This window comes from Fusarium phalaenopsidis (assembly GCF_050370095.1).
Source record: "Fusarium phalaenopsidis strain FUZ10S chromosome Unknown contig_32302, whole genome shotgun sequence".
NCBI lineage: Eukaryota > Fungi > Ascomycota > Sordariomycetes > Hypocreales > Nectriaceae > Fusarium > Fusarium phalaenopsidis.
In genome coordinates this window covers 535,118-558,323 of record NW_028145405.1, presented here as the reverse complement: position 1 = coordinate 558,323, position 23,206 = coordinate 535,118, and the positions used below count along the sequence as shown (strand labels likewise).

Genomic DNA, 23,206 nt, shown 5'->3' with positions numbered 1-23,206 from the left:
ATAAGGGCACACTATCTTCTCGACTTCACTATTACATACGATTAGTACCGGTAGATAGCTTCAAAAGATTCACCGGACGGCTCTCATGGCTGACTTCTCTCGTGACACTCGGTGAAGAAATACTTCTGGCTTGAATACGGACACGTAGAAGGCAGAGGCGAGTCCCTCATGGAGCCTAAAAGACTAAGGCCATTGTGGGTTCTACCTGGGCACTACCATCCGATAGAGCATGGTCTCCAAGTAACTATGCGAGAAAAGAATCAAAAGTCTTGCCATCCCCTGAGTGCTGATATGTCCTTTGTTGATGCTCAGCCAGTGATAGGCGGTCTCGCATGCTAGTGGGTAACTCTTCTTTCATGTCTGTAATAGTGAAAGGGCTTTCAGCAGCCGTTGAGAGCAAAGTATTTTTTGTTGGGGTTTCTTTGTTGTCTTTTCATCATAACAAGGAAATGTAGGACAGAGAAAGTTGTTGGGTGGGACATCAGTTGAAGCATATAAGAAGATATTAAGATGCTTCTCTCTAGATGAAACAAGTTCACTATTCAAACATCACACAGTTCCTGAACACAACATTACAACCAACATATACAACACCTGCATCAACCCACCAGCTTTCTCTGTGAGAAATCAAACCACCATCAACATGTCTGACCCGCAAGGATCCAAGACCACCGAAATCGAGTGTGAAGGCGACAGTGCCGCCTCATGCCAGACGCCTACAAACGATCAAGGACCAGACAACCACGAGGCTCCAGTGGAGAGGCTTCCGGTCCAGATCGAGCAACCTAGCAATGCTTATCTTGTCAAGATGCCCAGCGAAATCATTCTCTCTATCACGGAGCATATGGATCGGCAGAACTTGAGAAGCCTGGCCTTGACATCGTCTAGGCTGCACCACACCGTGCGTGATGAGTTCTATCGAAGCTCCAACTATGAGACGTTCCACCTAGCCTTGGAAGCGGGCGATTTCGCAGCGATCAAACGATGTATCGAGCGCAAGGTTGCCTCTGCGGACGCCGTCTGGCGGTGGGAGTATTCAGGGGGGAAGAACACCGGCTAGCACTGGTCTTTTGACCACAGGCCAATTAACTACCTGATGCCTGCCTTTGAAAAGGACAAGATGACGGCAGACCAATGCTTCTATGTACTGCGGTGGCTCGTGAGGAACGGCGGTGACCTGGCCACAGCCTGCACTAACTTTAAACCGGGAAGCATGGACAAACAGGCCCAATTCGCCAGAACCCTGAGGCACATGCCGCACTTGTTCCTCCGTGCCTTTGGGGTAGAAGCCGACAAGACTAAGCTCGAGGGCGCTGCCAACATTATTTGCTACCTGTTAGCCCAAGGCTTCACCTTGCCGCGAGAGGTACAATTCGTGGATTACGGATCCATGCGCATCACTAAAGATTTGGAATACAGAGATTCAATCCCGGGGTTTGTGCCTCTCACGTTCCATTCCCACAGTCCCATGGCGTGGATCATGAGGTCGGCCTGCCCGCCCTCGGTTCTCGAGGCCTTTCTGGAGCAGCTGCAACGACAAGGTGCAACGCTGACTTCCCCTATTGAGCAATGCCCAGAGAGCCTCCGATGCGCCCAAGACTGGGGCTTTGTTGGACAGGTCTATGAACCAAAAACAGTCAAATATGACACCTTGACAACCGAGTTTTGGGGGTTAGTAATGGGGCTATTCAATGACCTCCTTGATCCACTGATATGGAAGCCGGTCTATGATGGCGAGGTTGGTGATATATGGGAGGCAAAGTTGAAGCTGCTGGACACGCACCAAGGGCTCGATGACTTTGAGAAGCGCCATTTTCTCTCAATCCTAGCAGCTTTGCGAAAAATTGAGGTCAAAATCCGGGCCGAGGGGGGCTTGGACATCGAACGTGATGAAGAAGCCTGCTGGCGGGAGCTCTGGTCGGCTCTCCCCGACTTTGCGGGTGAGTCCGAGGTCCTAAAGTTCGATGACGGCGGCCGCTGCCCGGCTGACAGGGTCCATCGGTTCGGCTTCAGGCGCATCATCAACCCCGTGAGCTACTGGGACAACAGAGGCTCAATAGTCCGGTGGGGAGTTGACTATTAGTCTATTAATGAATGAATCGGGACCCCTCCTCACCCTTTTGTTGAAAAGTTGCCAGTTGGAGAGGAGCCTTGGCAGGACTTTTGATTGTACTATTATGAATGGTATATTTACGCCGGAGCTTTTCTGATTAATACTGCTTAAATACACTTGTTTTGATCTAGTTGTGTATTCCGTACTCATAATAGGATGCTTGCAAATACCACCACTGCCTCCGTTTCCTGAATATCTTCCAAGGGTAAATGCCCCAGTATCTTTTTGGCCTCAAGTATGGCTCCCTTAATCTTTGGGGTTGGTGAGGAATGGCTGCATGGGAATTGACACCAGTGGAATCCATTTCTCAACAACCCATTGCCCCAAACAAAGCTCGTAGCCTTGCCTAAATCCTAACCCTCATAAAACGTACCGAAGGAACTCCTTCAAGTGTAACTATCTTGTATAGGCAAGGTACAAAGGTTCTTAGAGCTTACATCTGCATGCATATCTATACCTCGAGCCCTTTACCTTACCTAGACGAGCCATTGAGGCTGTCGTTCCACACGTTTCGCAGGATATACTGGTCACCCGTGATGTCTTTCGCGCCAAAAGAATTGGATGAGTAAGAACCCAGTCTAGGGGTGTAACGAGTAGAAGCGCAGGCCAGCTCGTGTGGAGGTTGGCAAGGCAGATTTGGCCCCAGGCCAATCTATATAGAGATGATACTTTGTCTATCGATGTGCAACCAGGGCGTATCGGTGGCAGTATGGGGCAACATGCCCAGATTGTATCGCCCATGGCTTCTCATGAGAGCTCGTGCTCATGGCTGAACCTCTTCCTACTCGGCTTTATTTCCTTTCTTTTACTTTTAACCAGCGCACTTGTTTGTCAAATTTCCTTCTGAGTAATACCATCTTTGTCTACAAAGCTAGTCGAGTTTCTTGACTAGGCCAAAGAAACAAAGAAAGACAGCTTGTATTCAAGTTCGACTCAAAGGGCCCAGATTTGTCCATGTTTCAGAGCACAAACTAGTGCAAGGCAGCCACAAATCAACATGTTCTTTCATCCCCATTCAAGGATCCATCATGTTAATCAAGTTTAAAGGAATGAAGCTATTAATAGTTTGTGTTTCATTGCCGGCTTGAAGGTGAGTTAGGAAGCATGTATTTAGTCTTCGCATATTACCGATAGATCAGGTTTATCAGAAACAACCAGCATTCATCACTACCTAAACAACTAAGCTAAGACAACAACCTCAACATTCATTTACTAACCTCTCATAAACCATGGACGGCCTCAGCCGTTTGGATTCGTCGCTCCCTGATAAGCCGCCTCGCCCTGTCCAGCATGGCGCGCTGGCTCTTCTGCCGTTGGAGGTGTTAATTCAGATCTTCAATCACCTACTAGATACCGGGGACTCAGGGCGGGCTCTGGCACTGTCATCTTGCTCAATACGCCTTGCCGTCATCCAGGACTTCTATCGCCACAATGGCAAGGCCATCTTCTTGCTGGGTCTCCAGACTGCTGACGTGGCCATGCTACAACGTTGCGAGAATTTTGGCGTAGCATCCACTGAGTACGTCTGGGAGGTATCCCTTTGTCCCTTCCAGAGAACGAATCTTGAAGATACTCCGTATCCTGGGTCCATCTGGCACGAAGGTAGAAAAGGAGCTATCTATCACCGTCCCGTCGACCGCCTATTGGAGAGCGCCTTTGCGGGAGATCAAATTGAACAGAAGCATCACAACGCTCTAAAGTGGTTGGTAGAGAGGGGCCACGACGTGAGCAGCAGCAACGAGCTTTCGCCTGGAAAGCACATGGTCAGGTCCTTACCAAGCCAACTGCAGAAGGTGAGAGACAGAAAGTCGATGGTGCGTCTTTCCAGAATGCTTCAGCTCCTCAGCACTCGGGGATTCCCAACCCCTTGCACCAAGTTTGCACTGGACAAGCTACCAGGGATCGGATCGGAGATCCCCAGTTACCTCATCAGTAGCGGGGACTATCGTAGCAAGCACATAGATTTCGACGATGTTAGTGGGAACTTGGTGTCCCTTTCGATGAGTTCTCACTGTCCCTCTTCAGTCCTGCGGGTCGTCCTTCAAGACTATAAGAACCGAGGCGTCGAGCTCAAAAACGAGTATCTGGATCCCCCTGTCGGAATCCAAGAGTACGATGACGCGCGCGACTCGGATCCCCCTGACCATCTCAGGAAGGAAGGGTTCTCTACCTGGGATGCCACCCTCTGGTGGCATACCAGCAGGATGGAGGATCTGCTGGGAATTCTGCACGGCGACCGGTTTGGACTGTGGGGTTGGGAAGAGGCATACCCGGGAGAGGTGACGGATATCTTTACCGAGAAGCTTGAGCTTCTGGTCGACTACAAAACCCTCACGGAGGAGGAGGAGGGCATACTCGCGACGATCCAGGAGGCTATGGAGGACATTGACAACATGCAGCAGGAGGGCTCGCTCACCGGGCTTGCGCTCCAGGAGGCTGCGTGGGAGAAGCTGTGGACGGCTGTGGGCCCTTACGCCAGGAAGGCCCGCGTAATGGGCTTCTCAGGCGAGTATATGGGTGTAGATCGTCTCAGAAAGGTGAGGCTGCATAAGTTCGCCTTCTACCGCTCACAGCCGTCATACAACCCGTGGGCATCGTGGCACGCGCAAGAAGAGCTTCAGAAGCGCCTTGAGGCGTGGGGTCCCATGTCGGTTAGTGACTTTGAGCAGGCGCTGACGAAGGATAGGGACTGGCAGCACATGTGGAAGATGTTTTTGTGGGCTGTGATGGTCAAAAAACCGGGTGAAGGCTGCGACCCGTGGTATCAGGTAGGCATAGACGAGTGGCTAAGCAGCCTCAAGAGGAAATGCCCTCTGAAGCTACCAGGGGAGGGCGAGTGTGTCGAGGTTTTTAAGGGTGACGAAGGCTGGTCAGGGTTTTCGACTTTTATGACAATTTCGGCAGATGCATTCTTTAGCTCAAAATTTGTGTGTTTGTTGTTTGGTTAATTGATGCATGCATTTAGTTATTCCTCTGTCCCTTCCTTCTCGTGATTCCCTCCCAAACGTAAATACCCCACAGCCGTTGCGCTACCCCGAAGCTATTCCCACATCAGCAAACTATTCCCCCCATGCCCGTGCCTTGTCTTTCGCGGGAAATGCTTGCGGAGAGCCCAGCCTTTTCTTTGGTCGGTCGCGCTGACGTGGACCCATCGTATCATGATCATGACTTTCCCCCTCCTTCTCTAGCACCCCAAGCTAATGGCGCATCTCCCGTCTCCCGTCCGCCAGGTTGCCGGCGCCATCCTTGCCGTGGAGGGGCAGCTGCCAGACGAACACCACCAGATTGGTGCTATAGATGTCTATTGGAGAAAGTCTGCTGCAAGGATGGAGATCTAGAGGTGCAGGAATGGAACTACCCCCGCTATGCCCAGCCCGTCTCTGTTCTAGGCCTCTCTTCCGACCTCCCGCGTCTGGAGATTGAGGAACTGCGATCCATCTATGGATCCATGGCTGCTTGGAAAGGGCAGTAGTACCACGTCAAGAGAGGAAGGAGCCATTCCTATCCATAGTCAGACCCAGTATATCCCCCATCCACTCCTCAATCCAATTCTTCCCCAGACACAACCTCATTCTGTACAACAAACACTTTCACCATCCTCGCACACCCAAAAAAGCCTCCGTCATCATGGCCAACGAGAACGAAGAACGGGCTGCCACTCCCGCCGCCGCTCCCGCTCCCGCTACCAAGTCACCCACCAAATCCCCTAGCCCCGCACCCCTCGCGTCCTCCTCCCCGCCCCGAGGCGAGCCGATCATCGCCGCCGCCGACGACGCGGTATGTCGTGATAGCTTTCATGCGCTTTGCGCCATCATAAATGACAGATCGTTGACGCATCCATGTTTCGCTGTAGGGTGACGACTTTGACGATGCCGATTCAGCCCTTGGATCTGATGCGTACGTGCAACCAAGCTCCCCAATAAAGCACAGCATTAACACGTCGGACAGCGCAAGCTCTACAGCTTCAGTGACAGCCAGCATCCTCGAGTACCGAACCATTCAGGGCCGAACCTTTCACAGCGACCGCCATTCTACCGAGTACTTTACTCCCAATGACGACCAGCAGCTCCAGTCGCAGGACATCACCCACCACTACCTCACCGTCCTCCTCGGCGACAAGCTATTCCTTGCACCAATTCCTACTGATGATGTCAAGGTTAGTCTTGACAACACCCCCACTTGCTCGCCAATTGCTAAAATCTCGCCAAACAGAAAGTCCTCGATGTCGGTACCGGCTCTGGTATCTGGGCCATGTACGGTTCTCTTGCCCTTCTCATCATGCTCTAAATTGACCACCCCAGTGACTTCGCCGACAAGTACCCCCAGGCTGAAGTGATCGGCTCCGACCTCTCCCCCTGCCAGCCATCATGGGTGCCCCCCAACGTCCAGTTCGAGGTTGACGATGCCACCGAGCCCTGGACCTGGAAGGACAACGACTTCGACTTCATCCACATCCGCTACCTGTTTGGCGCCATCGCCGACTGGAATGCCATCTTCAAGCAGGCCTATCGCTGCTGTGCCCCTGGCGGCTGGGTTCAATCCTGCGAGGCCGATGTGCACTTCTTCTGCGATGACGACACCGCCGACGACCCCCAAGTTGCGCCTTACCTTAAGACGTGGGCCAAGCTGTACGAGGCCGGCGGAGCGGCGACCAAGAGACCATTCTTTGTGCAGCAGGAAAATCTTCAGGAGAAGGGCATTGAGGCGGCTGGTTTCACTGACATGAAGGTTGTCGACTACAAGGTAAGACATACACGCCATATGGCCTCAATCTCGTCACCGTGCCGTATTGCTAACGATGTCAACAGCTCCCTGTCGGCGGGTGGCCCAAAGACCCCAAGCTCGCCGAGGTGGGTCGCTTCGTGAAGCTGACCATGGAGAACGACATCGAAGGCTACACGCTCTTTATGTGGCACAATGTGCTCAAGTGGCCAGCAGACGAGTATCAGATCTTCCTTATGGGCATGCGCAAGATTCTGGCCAACCGCAAGGTCCACGCCTACATGATGGTCCGCTATGTCTATGCCCGGAAGCCCGAGGCTTAGATGAGAGAAGGGAGACACTTGAGGTAGCTTGTAGACCTGCCATAAGTAGTTACGATTGATGAGCGGCATGTTGTTATTTACATTGTTGGCGAGGTTGGCGAAAAAGAGGTGGGAGTGGTGGCAAGGTACGAGAGGCAGTCATGAATTAGCCTGAAAAGCAAGTGATATCATATCGGATGGAGAGCATAGCAATCTAGATCTCTATTATTACCTTCTGGTGCAGCTTGGCCGACATGGCACGTCCAGGCTGGCATGAGGACCCGACTGGTTCTGGCATTCCATAACACATATTCCGGACTGACGACCCTGCGGCACTCTTCTCCAGATGCAGATGCGCTCGACGAGCAAGAGGGCTCCAGTGGAGAAAAGCTTCTTCACTTCCAGGGCAAGCCCCAGGCAGCAATGAAAAGAAAAAAGGAAACACGCCTGTCAGACGTCCATCAACACCCATCCCGACCGCGCGCCCGAAGGCAAGACCGCAGAGGGGATCGAGATCATCAAGAGAAAAACACTCTCTATACAGCAGCTGCAAGGCAACAACCGCCGTCCTTGCGGACAGTGCGAGAGGACCAAAGTATTCACTCTAGGGTGTCGAGGATATGCACTCATCAACCAGGGTGGGATCTGTGGCTCTTTTGGAGAACCAAGAGAAGGTCGAATACTATAGAAATGATTCTCCTGGGGTGATGGATTAGCAAACTGCCAAGTAGAAAGCAAAAGTGTAGATCGCCAAGCTAAAGCACTTTCAAAGATGCAAAGATTGTTTGCAAGCTTGGAGAGCGCTTCAGAGTGGAGAGTGCTACTGTAGGGGTAGACTTACTGAAGTATTGTCGACATGAAGAAGAAAAGAAGAAAAGTCCAAATGGTGCGAGGGAAGCTGAGGTTTTATACACGGTGTGTGGGGCTGCCAATCAGTCACCCTCACCGCCTAAAAGTTTTTCTGCCCGGCAGAATTTTTGCGTGCCTGAATTTTTCAGTGGAGACGTGCAGGCGGTGACACACGGTTGCTTCACAGAGTGGATTTTACGATGGAGCTTTTTTCTTTGTTTCGGCGGTTTGAGTCGTGTTGAGCCGTCGGTGAGGCGGACGGAGATGAAGGGACCCATTAGATCTCCATTTTTGAGGTTGAAAAGAGAGGCTGGACGAATCGTTTGCTCTGGGTTGGAGATGCGGCTCCGGATAGCGACCTTGGTGCTCGGCTTGCGATGCTTGGCGACAGACATGAGGACGGCTGTCGGTGGCATCTAGTTTGGGACGCCTCTTGGAAGAATCTGCCCTGTTAGCTTGGATGAGTTTCTTGTGCATCAGGTACTTTGTGCAGGCTGATGGGTTGTGTTTACGATTCATGGGCGATCTGCCAGTTGAATTATGCATGTACTCCAAAGTCTCAACCAGCATGAGCTGTTGAAGCCAAGATACCGTTACCAACGGAAGACCCTCCGTTTTCTCTTAATCCCCATGACAGAGTACAAGGTCGCATCGTAAATGCCACTCGCTTCAATCGCATGTAACTGCATGTCATCCTCGCTAAGTCTCCCAGCTTCAAATCCGATGTTGCATCATAACCGTCCATGGCAGCTACCCTGAAGATGCCCAGGTTCACAATGATTTGTGGAAACTATCGAATATCGGGTTTCGGCCCTGGTTGATATTTAGCATGTCTAGTATAATTTATTCCTTTATGGCACGGGCTATGAGCTTTTTGGCTTGGTCCTGGGCGTTAGGGTAGGCTATGTAGAATGCTTCACTTGCTCTTCTCAATCATCTCGCCATCACCATTCTGTGCGACACTTCTATACCAAAGCAACACCTCACAAACTAGCATCCTTGACCTCACGATACAATCCTTGCTTCTCAATCCACCCTTTAATCTCCTCACTAACCAACTCATTCAACTCCCCAACATCACCACTCTTCACAACCTCCCTCACCCTTGAGCTACTCACACTTTCACCACCCTCATCGCCCTCCACAATCTCAACCCTCCCAACCCACGCATCATCTCCCCCAACCTCCCCCAGCTTTGTCCCTGTCAACCAAGCCCTCTGCTCCTCGACACCTCCCCACGTCTCATCCGGCCTCGTAGTCACCCTCACCTTTGCAGTGTCAAAGAACGGACCCAGCGCAAGTCGCATTCCTCCTTCGCCGTAGTACTTTGGGTTGAATATGCGCACCAGCGTGTCGAACCCAGCGAGGAACGTCTGCGTCGCCTCCCCGTAGAACCCCGACTGAACAATCTCCCTCGCCTTGTCGTGGAAAAATGGCATCGTAGTGACAGCAACGTCAACCTCCAACCCCCCAACCTCACTCACCAACTCCCTCCCCAAAGCCTCCATCATGCCCAACCTGATCGGAAAACTCGCCGGCTTGGGCGCCTTATCCGCATTATTCACAGACAGCAAAAGCATGAGCCTGCTACTCCCGTGGGCCTGTAGCGCAGACCGCGCCATGCCAGCGTGGGCCAGCGTGGGCGGGTTGAAGCTCGAGTCGAGGATGATGAGGTCCCGGACGGGGTGGGACGGCCGGCGCGGCGCGGGGGTGTTGGAGACGTGGGGCAGGGTGCAGAGGATGCGGAGGGCGTCTGGGGAGGATTGGAAGGACGTGAGAGCCCGGGAGAAGGTGGGGACGAGGGAATTGGGATGTGGAAGAGGCATGTTGACTGTTTGCGTTGAATCTGTAGTTGTGCTCATGATGTTGTATCGAGGTGAGTTAATAATCAAGGAGAAAGTGAGGTTCAAGGATAAAGCCAGACGTGGGGCATACAGGAACCACCATTAACCATGAAGCTGCAACCACCATAACCGCTTATTCATATTAAAACATCCCAACACCTATATCTCATCTCTTCAAGTTCCATATAAAAGAGAATTCAAGTCGCGAGACAAGAAGAACCCAAAAAACTCCTCTAGACACCAGCAGTCTCGTCACCTACGAATACAATCATTCAGCACTCTGCCCATCCATCACGCCCCTGGAGAACCACTCCGCCACCGTGCTGAACCGGTCATCGCTGTTCTCCAGATCGCCCTTGAACAGTTCGTGCTTGTTTGCCCTCTCCCTCTGGCCCTCGCGCATTTTGCGGATCATGTCGTTCTCTCCCGCGCACTTGGGACACTCGGCCTCGCCATCCTTGCCGCTGTTTCGTACGCATCGCTGGTGGAAGCTGTGCTTACACAGGAAGTGGACAGCGGGGAGGTCCAGTCTCTGGCTACAGTCTGAACACCATGTGGCCTGGAATACGGCTGGCTTGGATCCGAGATCGGCCAGCTCCTCTCGACGCTTCTCCGTATCTCCCCTCAGCGTGTTGATCCGATGTCGGTTGGAGGCGATCTCCTTGCGTTCCCTCGTGATTGTCTCATGAAGATAGGGCTTGATCATGCCCATGGTAGCCACACCACCACCTGAAGATTGTCCCACCAGCGTCTGGATCACCTGCAGAGGCGCCATCAGTCCGTCCTTGTCAATCTTGGTTAGGATATGAGACAGCTCATCCGGCCCAGCTTCCTCCAACACACGTGGGTCTGAAGTTAGATATGCTAACGCAGCTGGGTAAAGCTGCGGCTCTTCAGGCCCGTACTTCCTCAAGGCCTTGATCGCTCCTCGAGTATCCTTGGCCGATGTGTAAGACCTGAAGATGTCAAAGAGAAGACCCGCCTGCTCCTTCACAAGCACTGTTCCATCCCTGAAATCCGCAAGATGCGACAGGAGCAAAACGTTTGAGCTCTCCATGGGGACGTGATCACCCTCGATAAGCTTCTTCGCCTTTGCCTCCCACTCTTCCTTGTGATGCTGGCCCTTCTTCTCGCCTGCCTTGTACAAATACATTTCGAAAAGGGTGGTATATAGGTCGGTTCGGTCACTGTCTTCGAGGTCTTCTTCCTCCAAGCATGCCTCGAGAAAGACAATAAACTCATCGGGATGGTCGATAAAAGATGAGAAAGCGGTTCGTGGAGGAGGAGGGGTATACTTTGGTGCAGGGGCATCGTCATCAACGAGGAGGTTGCTGTCGCTCACGACAGCCTTGGTATTGCCAGGTGTCCCTGGAGATGCGATCGTTGAAGTGTTCATGTATGGTAAGGGAAGAAGGCTGGACAGGTTCTGAACCGCACTGGCAGCACCAGCTGCAAAGCCTCCGCTAGTGGGCGTATCGGTCGCATTCTGCACCACCACTGTACGCCTGGGCCGGTAGTTGCCTGTGTAGTAATCCACAAAGAGTTTTGTAGCATCTTGAGGGCAGTTCTCAATGAGCACTCGGGCGTACTTTTGAAGACAGGGGTAGGCCTGGATATGTTAGCAAGCGCTCCTCTTGATATCCCGATAAACGTACTATATCTGGGTCCTGGCGCCAGATAAAGTCAAGCGCTTCCGAGTAGTTCTTGGAGTCCTCAATCAGGATATCGACCACAAGATCGGTCTCGCCATGCTGCTTGGCAAGGTATGCCGCCTGTTCATAATAACCGCCTTGCCGGCACATAGCGATTGCGGTATCAAGATCAAACTTGAGGTCACCCGGGGACTTGATGAACTTTTCTAGCTTGTTGATATCCTTGAGCTTGGCATAGCAGTTGAGGAGGAGGGTGGTGTGGTCAGCCGTCGCCTTTCTGTGCTCATGGAGCTGTTCCAAGTACTGGATGAGATTGTGGATGCGTTGTGTGTCGAGGAACTGCCCAAGTTAGCTTATACAGTGCATCAAGGCAAGCCTGCTCACCTTGCGAATGACTTGCGATGGCTCAGTTGTGTCGATTGCTCGAATATACTGAACCATGGCGCCGTCATAGTCCGCTTTTTGGTAAAGGTGATCGCCAAATCGGCGATAGATGAGGCTTTGTTGCTCAGCATCCAACCCAGACTTTTGCGCAAGCTCGATAGCCAAGGGAAACATGTTTCTCTGGTACAGCATTTCCAGCCTTTGCTGTAGGCTCTTTTCGTGGTATCGGTAGATCTGAGATGGTCAGAATTGAGCTTCACCATAGCTATTGGAATGCCCTACCTTGCCATCTTGTGCAATAGTATAAAAGTCTCCCCAGATGTCGACAAAGAATCCCACGGGCGACATCAACGTCTCGGTGTGGCCAATCACCCGAAGATCCATATCCAACATCACAAAAGACGACGCATTGAAGAGGGAATTAGCCGTGCTGCTTCCAAAGCGCCGTCTCATGGCCTCGGAGTCTTTGCCGCTGTGACTTGCTGGCGGACAAGCAAGAGCCACGTACTCGTGGTAGATGTTGATCTTGCTCTTTGGCGACTCGTATGCCCTGGGTGGTCCACGGCCTTCCAATGTGTAGGTGTATATGGCATCGTCCCGCGCAACCACGACGCCGTCTGTATTCGGATCCTGCGTCATACAGCCAACTGCGCATCCGGTATCCTCGACAGTTTTAGGGGGGAGTCCCTGGCCCTTCTTGGACAGGCCCAGCTTCAGTATCCTTGAGGTCGTTGAGACGAAAAGGTTTGTGAGTTTGAGTTTCATGTCGGTTGTAAGCTGTACACCGGTGACGGGCTCCTCGGACTCGAAGACTATTCGCTGTTTCGTTCCGAGATCATGGATAAGTTCGCCTCTGATGACCGTGACGGAGCCATTCGTGAATCCTACGGCGATCTGGGTGAGGTCGTCGGTAGCCGCGAATGCGGAAATCTGTATGTGTTAGTCTTTTGGTGATCGTAAGAGACTATAGGGGAGACCTCACGGGAAATTGCCGGCGGTTGTTGTTGATGGACACGGTGCTCAAGCATGTGGGCATGTTGGTCTTCTTGACCAGCTTGTCAAGCGCCCACACCTTCAACACAGGCTCGCTGCTCATGTCCTCCTTTGGTCCCATCAGCATCTATTCATTAAAGCTCAAGGTCGTCTCCTTGGCCCGGCGCATCCAGACTCACCGCAACCGTCAACAACAGACTCGTTCCCTCAACCTGGCGCATATGCGTGATGCTCCCCGCCTCGTAGGCCTGGAAGCGCTTTATGATCTTCCATGCCTTGCCGATGATGCTCACATATCCATCAAAAGATCCGATAAACAGGCTGTCGGAGCCTGCGCATACGCTCGCGATCTCGTTGCCTTCGAAGAGTTGTCGGGTTTCATCGTCGGCGAGGTTGATTTGGGTGACGTCGAAGAAGTCAAACGACTTCCACTGTGATGCGGCGTTAGCAGATTATCAGGGACGGCGCTCCAATGCTGGAGAGCTAGTGAGCGCGCGACGAAGGCGTCCTTACCGAGATGGCCATCTTGATGCATCTGGGAGGTCCTGGGTTGGGGAGAATGGATGCTCCGCGGCCGCGCGATGACGATGGTGGGACCTGGGAGCTTGGAGCTTGCCTAGCGCCACAGTGGCTGCAAGGCTCCACAGGCAGCTATCCTCATGAACTCACCCATCAAATTCTTGTTGCCTAGGTACCTAAGTATCGTAATCTTATAGGAATACAAAAAGATAATGTTTAGAGAGGAAAGGTAGATTATCAGTTCTCGAGCCCTTGCGACTATGCGGAACCAAGAGGTCTACAGTATTGGTAGCCTTGTCAATGGATGTCACATACTGCTCTCAGACACCCCTTGTAAGCATCTCCTTGGGCACAGCTCAACTCCAGCACCAAGATATCAGACTGGTAGGGAGATTATATGATACGAAACATTCTCAGGGTATCATAGATGGTGTATTATAGGACCCAATGTCCCAGACTGCCTATAAGTAAGTGCTGAAATAGGACTCTATCCGCAAACCAAAAACACAAAAACGCTCCGTCTCGCCCAGATCCCCAACCGAACCCAAGCCGTCCCAAGATAAACAAAGCATCAATCATTTATAAACACAGACAAAACAATTACTCCTCCTTGGTAGCTGGAGTCGTGGGGGTATTCTCCTTCTCCTCCTTCTCATTCTTCTCGCCAAGCACCTCTCGTGGAGTAATCAGAGGGCTGCTCAAGCCACCGATGCTCCCGCTCACACTGTCGGCTCGTCCATGTCCTAACAAGCCGCTTCTCACGCTGGCACCGTCTCCTTGCTTGGCGTAGAAACTGTTCCGGTCACTAGAAATCGCTGGCCCAACACCTGTAGCCGAGTAAATGCTGGTGCGTTCAGTACCCATGCGTGGCCCGCCATGAAGCCCAGGCGTCGGTGGCATGCCTGTGGCATCAATGTTGGCGCTCAAAACACTGAGAGGCAAGCTTTCACGACTACCACCCCAGAGGGATGAAGGAGCAAGAGCTCGTACAGAGGCATCCGTATCCAGAGACCGTCGTCGACGTCGCTTGCTCGATGATGCTAGCGTAAGGATGGATGCGTTGTCGGTCAGAAGGTTATTAGCAGTAGCCGAGGTATACGTTGTTGGGTTGCCGGTCGGGGCCAGATGGGCTGGGATCGCGGATGCTGGCGTTGCAGTCGTGGGGAAGGGCTGGCTGAACTGGATAGACTGGGTGGTGCTCTGGTTCTGGGCATTGCCATTGTTATGGCCTTGCCCAGCACCGTTGGGTGCCATCGATTGGATCGTGGTCAAGGTCGTCGTCAAAGATCGCACTGATGGCGCGGGACTTGAAAACGTGCTGTCTCCCCCCCTCCTGGATTCAACCCCTCCGCCAACGGTACGGCTCGTCCCAGCCAAGGAGCTTGCGCCGTGGCTGGGCGCCGTGATGGATCGCGACGCCTCATGGTCCGTCAACACGGTGCCCGCTAAGCTCCTCCTCCCTACCGTTGGCGGAGCCTGATTCTCCGTCGAAACTCGGGCCGAGGCGTTTACACTGGTGTTACTTGTGCCGGTGTGGGTGGTGGTGAAGGTGCAGGCGCTCGTTCCGTCAGGGACGTCATTGCCAACATGGCCAGATTCCGGGTACGGGTTGTTCTTCTTGTGTGCGCGCTTCTTGTGCCGCTTGTGGCGCTCGCCGTCGGATGATTTGAAGTTGGTGAGCTTCTTCACCCATGTCGTGAAGGGTCTCCTACGCTGACCTTGACGGTCTGGGGGAGGTTAGCTTCAACTTGCTGATGGAACGTCGCCTAGTGGTGACATGGATCAAGGAGATGGACCGGCGCCTAATGGATTTTCTAGGCGAGACACTCACCATGCTCCTGAGATATCGCGTCGGTCGTCGCCATGGAGTTCGAGAAGTGTTTCGGCGAATCCGAAATATTGAAGTCGAAGGCTGGGCAGCGGTGTTGGGCAGCGGACGGAGGTGGGGAGACAATGACAGTAGAAAAGAGAAGAGAATATCGAAATGTAAGAGGAAAATGTACTCGTGACACAATCTGTGATGAAGGACGGATGAAAGAGGGGAAAGGACCTAAGAAAGGAGGTTGGCAGAGGACGTTCGTCTAGCAACGCAGGCGCAGTTGGAGCAGCATGGACATGGACGTGGGAGGGACGGCTGGATGCGGCGAAGCATGATGGCGGGATGGAGGGAGGAGAGATCACGTGACGAAACTGGTGAGGGAGGCAAAGGGGCTCACAAGCCACCCTGGGGTCGGCTTTTCTATTTTTGAAGCGTGAACTGAAACGAGCAAACAACGTGGAGATTGCTGCATCAGACCTTTCGTCGTCTCTTTCAGGGGACATCAAACGAACGTCTGGTGGCTTCTCCCCATTAATTGCCAGTGACGGCCTCCTCCAATCCACAGCGCTAAGATGCATCGCTCTTGGCGCCACTTTCACCACGTGGGACCCTGAATTTGGGGACGTCACCCACTGTCGGGTGCCTTAATTAGGTGGCCCCAAGTCAGGCCAAGACCTGGACCAGGCACCCCAGCTTCAACCTCCAGCATCCATCTCTCGCCCGACGTCATCGTCAACAAACCGCCCATCATCGAGAGCAGAATGATAGATACTCGGTAGAGTATGACCATCCGACAGCTTCCTCAGGATGTCGTCGACAAGATCAAGTCATCGGTCAACATCACCTCCCTGAACGGGGTTGCCTGTGGTCTCCTCGCCAACTCGCTGGATGCGGGTGCCTTCAAAGTCAACATCTCGATCGACTACGGCCGGGGTAATTGCACTGTTGAAGACGACGGTTCGGGGATTCCTCCTGATGAGTTTAAAGATGCGGGGGGACTAGGGAAGCTCCACCGTGAGTGATACCGTTAATCTACCCAACCAATGCTAATTCATCGTAGACACATCCAAGTTCCCTTCTCGGTCTTCTATCTATGGGAAACATGGCAATTTCCTGGCATCACTGGCCACGTTGTCATTGCTATCTATCACCTCCCACCATCAGAGCCGTATCTCGCACAACTCCATCACCATTCACAACTCCAAGGTCCTGGCCAGGCATCTTCCGTCACCCCCTGAGTCGAGGCTTGTTAGCTTTGACCATGGAACCCGTGTCACAGTCCGAGACCTCTTTGGGTCTATGCCCGTTAGAGTCAAGCAGAGAGCTTCACTGACTGAGAGACCTGCTCTCGACAAGGAATGGTCAAAGCTTGTTCGAGAAGTCTTGGCCATGTTGCTGGCTTGGCCATCAGGTGTCCATGTATCGATCAAAAATACAGCCGCGCAGCGTGAACTTCGATTTCGCCCATCAGACAAGACGGACATCGTGTTCAAAACCTCAAGACTACTCATGCAGGCATCTCTGACCGACTCGAGCGATGTCGACTGCTGGGTCCCTATCTCAGCATCCTGCGGATCAGTCTCGGTCAAGGGCTGCATCTGTACAAATCCTGTTGCGACACGGCGGTCTCAGTTTATCAGTCTGGGCATTCACCCAATCATGAACGAGTTTGGCACGGACGTTCTGTATGAAGAGATTAACAGGGTCTTCAGCAACTCCAGCTTTGGTGTCGTTGATGGCGACGAGAACAAGAGACCTGAGGACTCGCCGAAGCTTGAAGGTTTCTCAAGCAAAGAGCTGCGAAGTCGAAAAGCTATCGAGCGATGGCCAATGTTTTATTTGAAAATCACTACCCCGGATTTCGATGATGTTGATGGCACTGATCGGCTTGAGAGTCAAGGCCAGACGTTGTCGGCGATTCTGGATCTTTTAAAGGCGACCTGCTATGGTTTCCTCAAAAAGCACCACTTTCGACCTCGAAAAGTCCGACTTTCCCCTGATGACTCAGTATTTTCGACATCAAGGACACTCAGTCGATCGAGGAAGTCTTCTAAGAGGCAGTCGGCCTCGTCTTCGAGTAGTTCAAGGGCTGGTTCCGCCACACCTGTGTCCAGAGATGCTTTTGGGCCGAGAGCAGATAGCCCATTTCATGGATGGCATCGCGTCAAAATTGGAACGGGCACGTCGGGTAGTACTAGCTCGAAGGCGAATGACATTCAATCGAATTTGCCAGAGCAGACTCTTGCCCGTCCGCTCATTGGCGAAGGTGGGAAACTGTTGCGCAAGCCTTTCGACGAACCCTCGCCCGAGCCGGAAGAGATCCCGACTTCTAAAGCATCAAACACCACTGCAGCGATGTCTGCTCTAGACGGGGATACGACTACTTCAGCTACACGGCCCCGAAAACGAAGCAAGTGGCTACAAGAGGTTATTGACTCGTGGGAGAATCCCGTCTTTGAAAACGTCCAGCCCGCAATACCATCGATTGACGACACAAACCTCCCCCCTGCGCCTGGACTATCACATAGCTGTGGCAGGAGCGGCCATGCGAATATCATATTTGACGCCGGGTCCATGAGCCTCAGCAGCCGAATCTCACGCCAAGCGCTCACAGAAGCCACTGTGATCTCGCAGGTCGATCGCAAATTCATACTCGTCAAACTTCCCCTGAAGGACGCCGCGCCTGGCAAGCAGAGCTCTGCTCTTGCCGTGCTTGATCAGCACGCTGTTGATGAGCGATGCCGCCTTGAAGACCTCATGGCAGACTACTTTGTTCGAGACGGATCGATAAAACAAGTCTTGCCTGTTACAGAGCCTCTTGATCGGCCCCTTATATTTGAAGTACCGCTGAAGGAGCATTCCCTTCTGGATCAGCACCGAGACCGCTTTGCTGCTTGGGGCATCGTGTACCAAACTCCCACCCCGAGATCCCCCTCACAACCAAAGAAAGTCATCGTCACAGCCCTTCCACCAAGCATCATGGAGCGTTGTCGCCTCGAGCCCCGTCTCCTGATTGATCTTCTCCGCACCGAGGTCTGGCGTAGCGTCGATGAAGGTGTCCCCCTTTCGCAGCCACCGGACTCGAACTGTAACAAGTCGTGGGTATCACGGTTCCACGGCTGTCCAAGGGGCATCCTGGAGATGCTGCACTCCAGGGCTTGCAGAAGTAAGCACAACTATACTCTCACCCAAGTGTTCCTTGCTAATCTTCTAGGCGCAATCATGTTCAACGACGTCCTCAGCGTTGAGGAGTGCGAGCAGCTCATATCTCGTCTCTCGCGTTGCGTCTTCCCCTTTCAATGCGCTCATGGCCGGCCGAGCATGGCGCCGTTGGTTGACCTTGGAGCCGGAGCCAAGTTTGGCGGGTGGCAGGAGAGGGAGAAGCAGGCCAAAGTACGATGGAAGAATTGGATTGAGGAGTTATGATGGGCTGCTTGAACTATTTACCGATACCCCGGGCGCACTGTCTTATTCTGCCGAGAAATTCAATGGTGATATTCGTCATTCCATCCCGATATTAGACAACTATGGTACATTGATCCGCTGAATGTACAAAAACATACAGCCTGATATCCATCCACGATGTAAAGAATGCCATTGCACCTCTTGATGAGACTATCTTGCAGACTCGGCCAGGATATCCAATAATGCAAATAGCACAAGGATCCAGAGTCCCCAACGCCAATAGCTTGCCACCGTGGCAAGCGCGATATGATGCTTCATGTCCTCCAACGCCAATCTTCCTTCACCAACGCCAAGCATGCTGTAATATAATAGGGGGATCTAAAATCCAAGGGGGTGTGAGAAGAGGTATGAGTTTTTGGGAAAGATGGTATCCCAAGAACCAATGAATCGTTCATGGAACGCACAGGTTATTCAGGTGAGAGAGAGAGAGAGAGAGGCTGAGACAGCTATGTTGCAGCCTGACTCTCAGCCGCCTCAGCCGCAAGTTCTGCGTTATGACGCTCGAGAGCTTCGAGCTTGCGCTGCTCAGCCTCTTCGTCGCTCTCCTGGACCCAAACCTTGGTATCATGGTTCCAACGGTGGCTGCAAGAATCGACGTTAGCAAATGCAACATGCATGCAATACGCAAAGACGAAACAAGGTTGCATTGGGGCGTCTTTGACAATGCATAAAGGGGAGCAACGTACCCTGACCAATTCTCAGTCACCAAACTCTTGGTGTCGTACTCGTCAATGAGGATCTTGTTAAAGTTGAAAGGTATACGGGCCTTGACGCCCTCAAATTCGGAGATTCGCATGGGCCATAGGTCCTGGCTGTTGTAACGATGTTTATTCTTACAACTCCAGACACCCGGGCGCTCAGGCTCACGTTCTCGCAGGCCGGTGATGTCGATGTACATGCCGTTCTGCATATCAATCCAGCGGCCGTCAATGATATTCCTTCCGTCGCCACGGTCAATCTCGACGTGGTGGGGGTTGATGTCGAGCAGGTACTTCTTGGAGATCAGGTTCCCTGTGGCGGTATCTGTGTAATTGTAGACGTGTTCGGTGCGATTGAGTGTGTCGCCTATCCACTGCAGAGTGTGGTTTGCAACCTGAACGTCGAGGTCGTAATCCCAAGGCATGATCTGGCCGTTCCACCACCAGCCCAGGAGAGTACCATGGGCAATCCAAGTCTCGGCGCCGTAGCTATCCATTGCGGAGAGGTAGCTTCGAATGAGGTCGCGGAGGACGAAACGGTGCTCTTCGTAGGGGACTTTGTCTTGGAAGTAGCGGCGGTCGTAATGGCCAAGCTCGAGATTTCCACCGGCTTCCCTGAAGTATTTTGGTGTCTTCTCTTGTTCGCGTGAGGCTAGACCTGAGTCCTGCTTTTGGGGGAGCGCGAGGGCGGCGGGTGTAGAGATCGAGGCGAGGCCCCAGAGGAGTAATGTTTTGACGGAGCGCATGTCTGCTGTTGCGCGACAGAGTCGCGAGGGCGGAGGAGTATTTGGAGAGTAATATTTGAGGCGATCGAGGGAGCGGATATGCCGTAGATAAGGAGGGGACGAGGTTCAAGGTCGAGGTTGGGTGATTCAACGTTGATGCGTCGCAAATCGCAGTGAAGAGGAAACGGGTATAACAATGCTTTGACGGAAGAGTAGGAGGTAAAGGCGCCGCGAGTCCCACAGACTCTTTGTATGCGAGGGTCGCCTGTTGATTAAAATGCGGAGATGTAGGAAGAAGAGCAGCGGGCGTCACCCAACGTCAAGATGAATGACGGAAGCAGTGGACACTCGAGGAGCGCCTTGACAGGGGAAAAAGGGTTCGGGAGGTGGGCGGGCGCCGGGCAATCGCAGGGCAGGGGTCAAGGGCACGCGCCTCCTTGCCTAGCATGGAGACGGATTTTTGCGAGACGGTATCGAGTACAAGTGCAACACGGGAGGCATTGGCGTCAGACATTGTACAATCAATCAATCCCAAAAGGAGTCTCCAGCAACAAACTCAACAATAGATTGTTCCTTGTGAGCCACCGAAACGCCATACGTTCCCCTTTCCGGCGCCCTCTTGATCTGGAGCATCTCGCCTGTCAGCACTCAAATGCCCTCCCTACGCGTAAGCTCCTCCCCCACGGCAATCAGCATCCGTGCCCCGACTGTTCTGAGTGGTACGTGGACATTCCCAGCGACGAGGCTTTGGCGCCCTGCCCTGTCTTTCATCTTTTTTTCGTCTTGGCCGTTTCATTATGTGCAGCGCCAATGCTTACCGCAGAGCAGACGCGGCGACGAGGGAGACGTAGACCCCGGCCATGCCAAGCATCAGACCCCTCCAGCAGTGGCGCAGTCCCGTCGGCGCTAGGCCCTTCGCAGGAAGCAGTCGTGTGCTAAATGGCCTCTGTTGACAGTTGATCGTCATCACTGTGGAACTACCCCAGCGCCATGAAATGAGGCCAAGTCTTTGTCTCTGTTCCAAGACATCTCGAGGTTGGTAGAGGTACGAAGTCTCCCACTGATGAGATCACATCCTGCAGGATTACGGTTGTCCCGATGCATAACAACAGAGTTCAGCATGGCAACTCGCTCAAGGTTCAACCAACCGGTCCACGGCATGCCATGGCTGACATACGGCAAAACGGCATCCTCCATCGGTAGCCCCATCGAGCCTGGACTTGGCCAGCAAAAAGAGCGTCGTCATCACCCTCCAGTTTAGGATTTTCGACTGGCGAAAAGATCCGAGCGGCCGGTAACTATGCGCCCACCGCGAGACGATAAGCCAGGATTCCTGATGCAACCTTGTCGCAACACAACATCACGACAAAAAGGTCAACAACACCAAAAAGATGATACACGAGCTGCTGCTCGTGTGGCGTCTCTCCCGCCGGGAATTGAACCCGGGTCTCAAGCGTATTGTTTTATGACAAGCTTGCATACTGACCACTATACTACGGAAGATTGGTGGTTGTGGACAACCACTGTAGTGAGAGTTCGATGTCACGTGGTCGACGATATCTTGTTTATAACCTCTCGCAACCCCCCGACTTAGCAAAAGAGAACCCAGCCCTTCGTTTGGCAAAAAAGGATCGCGCCTTGTAGACGCTGGCGATCTCTCCCGCCGGGAATTGAACCCGGGTCTCAAGCGTGACAAGCTTGCATACTGACCACTATACTACGGAAGATGATGGTTGTTGAGCAACCATTGTAGCGGATTCGATGCCTGTCGACTTGCCAGAGTCCCTTATACGCCGGCGTCGATTCGTCTTGGATTGATGGCGTAGGGCTGATGAAGGAAGCGAGCTCACGCATCAGAGTCGCGGAGTTGATCGAGAGGCTCTGGTATTGTGGGGAGTTTGGGTTAGCCGAGCCTCCAATGCGGGTTGAGATCCTGGAGCGCAACCGAAACTCAATCAGTCAGCATTGCCCTGAGGAGGCAGGTGCGAGGGTCGAGAACAGAACGAAAATGGAAGGCATCAACTTACCCTCCCCTGGGTAAGGATAGCTAAGAAAGCATGATAACAATAATCAAATAATGGAAAAAAAAGAGACACGAGCTCTTTCCATTTACTAGGATACTTCTTTTCTAATCTTAATGCTCTGAGGTTGGACACATAAGTGGTGGCTTGAGTCTTCTCTAGCTGGGGATGTCTGCATGTGGTGTCCCAGCATTTCTACACAATAGATGTCTGGCATATGCTGTTTGGCAGTAGCATGGAATACCTTCGTGTTACCGCGTCGAAAATCATGTTTATCGCATGTCCGTAGTCGCCTGCTCAGATGTGCCTGCCTTATCCGTCCACAGTCGTGCTTTCCCTGGCTTGGTGGTCTTGTATTATTCCCAGTCTTCAATCCATGCACCGCTTCACAACAACTGCCGACTTCATTCCCCTTAATTACCTCCCAAACTCTCACAAGATAAAGTTCACATCGGCTACACTGCAAATCCCTACAGCGCCGTTGGAAGCACGTTTTATGCATGTTTCACGGCCGTCCCCGAACCATACCTAACCCCTGCATAAGGCACCTCGTCAAATCTTCAACACCACAACCTATGACGTTGAGTCTCTTGAAGCGAATTTTGGAATTCTCCGTCAACCAGCCCCCTCACTACAACAGGCGCTCAACGCCTGTCATCTTCCGTAGTATAGTGGTCAGTATGCAAGCTTGTCACGCTTGAGACCCGGGTTCAATTCCCGGCGGGAGAGTTATCCGGCCACCTGCGATACGCAGGATCTTCTTTTTGTCTTTCACGAATGCTGTCTTTTTGCTTCGCAAGTCATGAACAAAGATGCAGTTATGCAAATTCGCCAGTGTCCAAAATGCTACTAGAGTACAAAACCCATCCATCATCCATCATCAAGTCCCAAACCCAACCCAACACGAGACAGACATAACCACAACGTGCCGGGTATCGACGAGTAGTATAAAATAAGAATCTCCCTCAGAAAAACAAAAGGCACACACACACAAATACTATAACACAGGTTCGTCGTTGCTGAGCCCAGCTTCATCCAACTACTACAACACGTTATATGCCCCGCCCCAGCAACAATGCACCCTCCAACCCGCCATAAGT

The 23,206-nt window shown here is 52.6% G+C and overlaps 8 protein-coding genes and 3 non-coding genes across 11 annotated transcripts; 5 read left to right on the top strand and 6 right to left on the bottom strand.

Annotated features, from left to right (window-relative positions):
- Nucleotides 1-643: 643 nt before the first annotated feature.
- On the top strand, nucleotides 644-2,083 carry LRP88_07564 (uncharacterized protein; the record flags this gene model as incomplete). Its single annotated transcript, XM_083244090.1, has 2 exons — nucleotides 644-1,032; nucleotides 1,081-2,083. 2 exons carry the CDS (start codon nucleotides 644-646, stop codon nucleotides 2,081-2,083), a joined length of 1,392 nt encoding a protein of 463 aa, XP_083098584.1.
- Nucleotides 2,084-3,342: 1,259 nt separating this feature from the next.
- LRP88_07563 (uncharacterized protein) lies at nucleotides 3,343-5,061 on the top strand (the record flags this gene model as incomplete). Its single annotated transcript, XM_083244089.1, has 1 exon — nucleotides 3,343-5,061. The coding sequence occupies one exon, from the start codon at nucleotides 3,343-3,345 to the stop codon at nucleotides 5,059-5,061; it is 1,719 nt and encodes a 572-aa protein (XP_083098583.1).
- A 679-nt stretch (nucleotides 5,062-5,740) lies between these two features.
- LRP88_07562 (S-adenosyl-L-methionine-dependent methyltransferase) lies at nucleotides 5,741-7,158 on the top strand (the record flags this gene model as incomplete). Its single annotated transcript, XM_083244088.1, has 6 exons — nucleotides 5,741-5,890; nucleotides 5,967-6,010; nucleotides 6,062-6,269; nucleotides 6,326-6,366; nucleotides 6,415-6,856; nucleotides 6,922-7,158. 6 exons carry the CDS (start codon nucleotides 5,741-5,743, stop codon nucleotides 7,156-7,158), a joined length of 1,122 nt encoding a protein of 373 aa, XP_083098582.1.
- Nucleotides 7,159-9,024: 1,866 nt separating this feature from the next.
- Nucleotides 9,025-9,812, bottom strand: LRP88_07561 (nicotinamide-nucleotide adenylyltransferase; the record flags this gene model as incomplete). Its single annotated transcript, XM_083244087.1, has 2 exons — nucleotides 9,025-9,032; nucleotides 9,113-9,812. The coding sequence occupies 2 exons, from the start codon at nucleotides 9,810-9,812 to the stop codon at nucleotides 9,025-9,027; spliced, it is 708 nt and encodes a 235-aa protein (XP_083098581.1).
- Nucleotides 9,813-10,098: 286 nt separating this feature from the next.
- Nucleotides 10,099-13,384, bottom strand: LRP88_07560 (VPS11 family protein; the record flags this gene model as incomplete). The annotated part of the gene is made up of 7 exons (XM_083244086.1): nucleotides 10,099-11,418; nucleotides 11,486-11,821; nucleotides 11,879-12,100; nucleotides 12,149-12,796; nucleotides 12,849-12,986; nucleotides 13,039-13,290; nucleotides 13,373-13,384. The coding sequence occupies 7 exons, from the start codon at nucleotides 13,382-13,384 to the stop codon at nucleotides 10,099-10,101; spliced, it is 2,928 nt and encodes a 975-aa protein (XP_083098580.1).
- Nucleotides 13,385-13,978: 594 nt separating this feature from the next.
- Nucleotides 13,979-15,495, bottom strand: LRP88_07559 (uncharacterized protein; the record flags this gene model as incomplete). The annotated part of the gene is made up of 3 exons (XM_083244085.1): nucleotides 13,979-15,105; nucleotides 15,210-15,380; nucleotides 15,468-15,495. 3 exons carry the CDS (start codon nucleotides 15,493-15,495, stop codon nucleotides 13,979-13,981), a joined length of 1,326 nt encoding a protein of 441 aa, XP_083098579.1.
- A 484-nt stretch (nucleotides 15,496-15,979) lies between these two features.
- Nucleotides 15,980-18,623, top strand: LRP88_07558 (uncharacterized protein; the record flags this gene model as incomplete). Its single annotated transcript, XM_083244084.1, has 3 exons — nucleotides 15,980-16,130; nucleotides 16,258-18,363; nucleotides 18,412-18,623. 3 exons carry the CDS (start codon nucleotides 15,980-15,982, stop codon nucleotides 18,621-18,623), a joined length of 2,469 nt encoding a protein of 822 aa, XP_083098578.1.
- A 485-nt stretch (nucleotides 18,624-19,108) lies between these two features.
- On the bottom strand, nucleotides 19,109-20,106 carry LRP88_07557 (LicD family-domain-containing protein; the record flags this gene model as incomplete). The annotated part of the gene is made up of 2 exons (XM_083244083.1): nucleotides 19,109-19,244; nucleotides 19,349-20,106. 2 exons carry the CDS (start codon nucleotides 20,104-20,106, stop codon nucleotides 19,109-19,111), a joined length of 894 nt encoding a protein of 297 aa, XP_083098577.1.
- Nucleotides 20,107-21,506: 1,400 nt separating this feature from the next.
- On the bottom strand, nucleotides 21,507-21,588 carry LRP88_07556. The gene has a single exon. It is a non-coding gene; the product is annotated as a tRNA-Asp (tRNA).
- A 152-nt stretch (nucleotides 21,589-21,740) lies between these two features.
- Nucleotides 21,741-21,812, bottom strand: LRP88_07555. Its single transcript has one exon. It is a non-coding gene; the product is annotated as a tRNA-Asp (tRNA).
- Nucleotides 21,813-22,763: 951 nt separating this feature from the next.
- On the top strand, nucleotides 22,764-22,835 carry LRP88_07554. The gene has a single exon. It is a non-coding gene; the product is annotated as a tRNA-Asp (tRNA).
- Nucleotides 22,836-23,206: the final 371 nt, after the last annotated feature.